The sequence below is a fragment of the Perognathus longimembris genome, chromosome 20 (genome assembly GCF_023159225.1).
Source record: "Perognathus longimembris pacificus isolate PPM17 chromosome 20, ASM2315922v1, whole genome shotgun sequence".
Classification (NCBI taxonomy): Eukaryota; Metazoa; Chordata; class Mammalia; order Rodentia; family Heteromyidae; genus Perognathus; species Perognathus longimembris.
Genome location: NC_063180.1, coordinates 21,693,130 through 21,697,957, shown reverse-complemented (window position 1 = coordinate 21,697,957; position 4,828 = coordinate 21,693,130). Strand labels below are relative to the sequence as shown.

The following is a 4,828-nucleotide window of genomic DNA, read 5'->3' as shown; positions in this document are numbered from 1 at the left end:
GGATGTGGGTTGAGACCCAGTCTCCAGCTTGCTAGGGAGGCACTCTGCCACTGAGCCTCCCCCAGCACCCCCAAACCTGTGAAGGCTCCAACTCAGTATTCTGAACAAGGAGCAAAGTGCATGCCCATAGTCCCAGGGAAGCTAAAGCTGAATGATGGCAAGTTCAAGGCCAGCCCCATCTCAAAAAAATGAACAAAAATAAAAGCTGGGCAGGGATGGCTCAGGCCTGTAATCCTACTCAGGAGGCTGAGATCTGAGGAATACAGTTCAGAGACAGCATGGACAGGAAATTCTGTAGGACTCATCTCCAATTAGCCATTAAAGAGCTGTAAGTGGAGCTGTGGCTCAAGTGGCAAAGCAGCAGCCTTGAGCAATAAAGTCTCAGGAACAAGACCCAAGCCCTGAGTTCAAGCCTCAGCTTCGTTACACACGTACCCACACCCACACCCACAAAGAACTGAGGGCTGGGAATGTGGCTTAGTGGTAGAGTGCTTGCTCAGCACTCATGAGGCCCTTGGTTCTATTCCTCAGCACCACATAAACAAAGCTGAAAGTGGCTCAAGTGCTAGAGTGCTAGCCTTGAGCAGAAGCAGCTCCAGGACAGTGTCCAGGCCCTTAGTTCAAGCCCCGGGGCTGGCAAAAAAAACACAACTGAGGGGTTGTGGGAATATGGCCTAGCAGTAGAGTGCTTGCCTTGTATACATGAAGCCCTGGGTTCAATTCCCCAGCACCACAAAAAAAAAAAAAAAAAAAGCCAGAAGTGGTGCTGTGGCTCAAGTGGTAGAATGCACTAGCCTTGAGCAAAAAGACAGTTGAGCAAAATCATTAGCGCTATAAGGACCGCATATTAAGGAATTACTGCTAGTTTTCTGTTGGCGTTTTTACAATGGCCTTGCAGCTACCATCAACGTTTCCATAAGGTACAGTTCTCAGGTGGCCACTGGGCAGCTGTGCTGTGAAAAGGACTCATTGTGTGGCATGGGCCTGGCCAGAGCCTGAACCTGAGCCCCTGCGCTGCAGACCCGTCCCCCACCCCCAACATGTCAAGGCCAATCCCGCTGGCAGTTGTGAGGGTAGGCGTGGCCCTGGAGGGCCTTGGCCAATGGGCTGCAGCTAGAGATGAGCAGTTCACCTTCTTGGAGGGAGAAGATGCTGTGGGCCGGTTTTGTGTTCAGGGCCTACTTCGGTGTCTGCTGCAGACACAGGAGGGAGAACCACCCCCCCCCCCCCAGGCCTGACCAGGCACAGACCCAAGATCCTATCCCAGAGTAGAACAAGCCAAGTTACCACGCAGGCAGCTGAAACCTGGAGGCTTGAGGTTCAAAGACAGCACAGGAAAAAAAAAAAAGTGCTGAGAAAAATCACAGAACTGGAAGCACAGGGCACAGGTGTGGCCTCCGTGGCTGGGGGTGGGGGGGCGGGGAGGCTGCGAGGCCCTGGGGGCCCTGGGGTGGGTCAGGACAGACAGACGGACTCCCCACACGAGGCTGCTTGCTGGAAGCACATAGTTTATTGAATGTTTATTGAAGTTTCAAACCGTTGCTTATGGTAGCAGGTGAGAAGGGAGCCATAGGCTTCCATCAGACAACACAGGGTGGTGGGGAAAGGGCAGAAAAGAGGGTAGTGGGGGAAATGGGGCAGGGGGGGAGGGTAGGAGAGGCGCTGCGGGCAGAGGTGACCAAGGGTCCTCACTCTCCCACGCAGTAGCAAAGCCCAGGAACATCAATCTCTGCACCCACCCGGAGGCCGCAAGAACATCAAGGAAGGACCAGGGGTCTGCAGACATTTCAGTCCTTCCTGTCATCAAGCGTATGGGGAGGGGCAGGGCCGAGGGCCCTGAGCTGAGGAGAGAAAAGGGCAAGGGAAGCACGAGGCTCAAGGAAAGAGAACACACAGGGTGAACAGCCCTTATAAAAGCCCACAGGAGGGGGTGGAGTTAGCCTCAGCTAAATTGGCAAAAAGGTGCTGTCAGTGCTGATGGGGCCACCAAAGAATCCGATGCCGCAGCACCAGAGGCCTCTCCTGCACTCTGAGCCGCTCTAGAGGCTGAGATCTGGACGTCGGGCGTTCCAGGCCAGTCCTGGATTCAGGGAGTTCTCTTTTTCTTTTTTTTTTTCAATTTTTTTTTTTTTTTTTTTGGCTAGTCCTGGGCCTTGGACTCAGGGCCTGAGCACTGTCCCTGGCTTCCTTTTTGCTCAAGGCTAGCACTGTGCCACTTGAGCCACAGCGCCACTTCTGGCCATTTTCTGTATATGTGGTGCTGGGGAATCGAACCTAGGGCCTCATGTATACGAGGCAGGCACTCTTGCCACTAGGCCATATCCCCAGCCCCAGGGAGTTCTCTTGGTAGATGGTATCACTCCACATTAAACAAAAGTGGAGCTTAAGGGGATGGGAATATGGCCTAGTGGTGGAGTGCTTGTCTTGCATATATGAAGCCCTGGTTTCGATGGCTCAGCACCACATATATACAAAAAGCTGGAAGTGGCGCTGTGGCTCAGGTCGTAGAGTGCTAGCCTTGAGCAAAAAGGAAGCCAGGGACAGTGCTCAGGCCCTGAGTCCAAGGCCCAGGACTGGCAAAAAAAAAAAAAAAAGGCCACTCTGTGGCTGAAGAGGCCATGCGTTCAATCCTGGCTCCCGAGGGGAAACGGGCTAGAGGCAAACAGTGTGAGTCAGTCCTGGCAGCACAGAGTGGAGGCAGGCCATAGAGGACCAGCTCCGCTTCTAGCTCTGGAGTGTCAGAACCAGAATGGACAGACAACCAAGTGGACTGGCCCTGATACTGGGGAGGTGTGGCACCGAGGACCCACAGGGTGACCCCCCCTCCTGAGCCCTCACCTCTGCCTTCAGGACACCCTAGTCCTGGGCCAAGGCAGCTTTGATGGCGGCCACCAGCCTCAGAAACTTCACCTCGGTGTCCACGTAGCCATCACCTCCCTGGAGGAGGGAGAGGAGAGAGTGAGCCAGGACCCCCTTATCAACCCACCCCCACACGACCCCCAAGAAAGATGAGGTGCAGACTCACCTTCTTGGAGTGAACCAACTTCCCGGCTACCATGACCTCGAAGAAGCCAGTGACCTGCGGTGTGCCCTCACCACACTGAAGACAGGGAAAGCAGGGGCTCAGGGTCCCGAGGGACACCCTGCCCTCTAGGGATCAGGGTGGACCCTCCCTCTATACCACTGCCCAAGCCCAAGGGACGGACAAGGGCATCCCCCCAAACTCACGATGTCCAGGCACCCGGGGAACTCATCTTCCAGTTTCTTCTTGAGCTGGAGATACTGGCACAGAGGAGAGGTCAGAGGTCATGCTGGGTTGCCAGCCCACCCCCTCTCATGGACCTACCTCCCGCTCCCCACCTAACACCCCCCCACACCCCACGGGCGAGAGTGGGGCAGGCTCACCTTGGGCTTGTAGCCTCAAGCACCACTGGTGGAGTTCAAGCAGGCCAGGTTGGGGGGGGCATGGAGAGGAGAGAGATACAGGGGCACGGGTGTCAGGGGGCGAGAGAGGCCCTGGGGAAGGGCACAGACCCAAGAGAGGGGAGGGGGGGGCTGGCAGAACAAGGGGTGTCCAAGGAAACCCTAGTCGCTCCACACTCCAAACCCTTCCGGCGCCCGGATTGAAATAGAAGCTGGAATGGGGTCACAGCCTTCCCCCCCAACTCCCCACCACCGGGGCCTTCAGAAGCCAGGAGGGCCTTGCCTGGCCAGGGCACCAACATTTTGACAAGCTAGGGGTGATGGCTTCAGACAGCTGGGCCTATGGAACCAGGTTCGAATTACTCTGTCACCTGCGGGGTAGACCCCAAGACCCTGCCAGGCCCTGACCCTCCCAGCCCTGCCCGTGCCCCAGGGGTCTCGGGGCCGGGCTCAGGCCACAGGTGTGTATTCGGTGCCTCCTGCATGCCAGCCGGATACCAGGTGCCAGGGAGGCGGGGCCATCCCCTAACTGGGGCAACACCCTGCCCTTGCCCTACACGAGGGGAAACTGAGGCCAGATCGTGAGGTGAGGAGCCCAGGCCACAGGCCTTTCTTCCAGAACTCCGTCCCCGCAGGTTCATTCTGGAATCTTCTTCCCCCGCCCGCCGCTCCCCTCACTCAAGGGGGAGTGGGGGCCAAGGCATGACGGCAGAAACTCCCGAGAGAAGGAATCCCACCCCTCCCGCACCGCCTGCGTGCCTCAGTATCCCCTTGAGACCCGAGGTGTCGTCGTCACCCAACCCGGGCACCGCCTCCTCGCGGGACCCCCGCAGCCCGGGACCCTGTCCTCCTCGCCCTTGCACCGAGGCCGGGGACCCCCGAGCTCACCAGTACACGACCCGCACGGCGAGGACCATGGCTGGGGACCGCAGCGACCGCCAGAGACGACGCCCGACCACGCGACGCTCCGGGAACGCGCGCTCGGCCGCGCGCACAGGGCGGGGCAGGGCCGGCGCGGCCCGCGGAACGAACCAACTAGGAGGGGGGTGCAGAGTGGAGAGGGGTGGTGCCGAAGCGGGACAGAGGCTGCACCCTGAAACCTGACCCCCCCAAAAAAAACTTTCGACCCTCCCCCGTGCTGGGAGGGGAGGCTCGCGGGCGAGGAGGGCTTCGGGGAGGGTTCTACTGGCATCCCCTCCCCCCCAGGGTTCCACCCCCGCGGGAATGGTACGGTCCCCCCCAGGAATGGTACGATCGCCCCCCCCACGGGAATGGTACGGTCTCCCCCCGCAGGAATGGTACGGTCCCCCCACAGGAATGGCACGGTCCCCCCCCCGCGGGAATGGTACGGTCCGCAGTCCCCGGCGGGCCGCGCCCAGAGCGTAGACGCGGAGTGGGCGGTGCG

The 4,828-nt window shown here is 58.9% G+C and overlaps 1 protein-coding gene across 1 annotated transcript; it reads right to left on the bottom strand.

Moving 5' to 3' along the window:
• Positions 1-1,488: 1,488 nt before the first annotated feature.
• Positions 1,489-4,412, bottom strand: Selenow (selenoprotein W). Its single transcript, XM_048369106.1, has 6 exons — positions 4,312-4,412; positions 3,406-3,430; positions 3,229-3,282; positions 3,026-3,100; positions 2,839-2,937; positions 1,489-1,841 (listed from the first exon to the last, which is right to left on the bottom strand). Exons 1-5 carry the CDS (start codon positions 4,338-4,340, stop codon positions 2,857-2,859), a joined length of 264 nt encoding a protein of 87 aa, XP_048225063.1. The 5' UTR covers positions 4,341-4,412; the 3' UTR covers positions 1,489-1,841; positions 2,839-2,856.
• Positions 4,413-4,828: the final 416 nt, after the last annotated feature.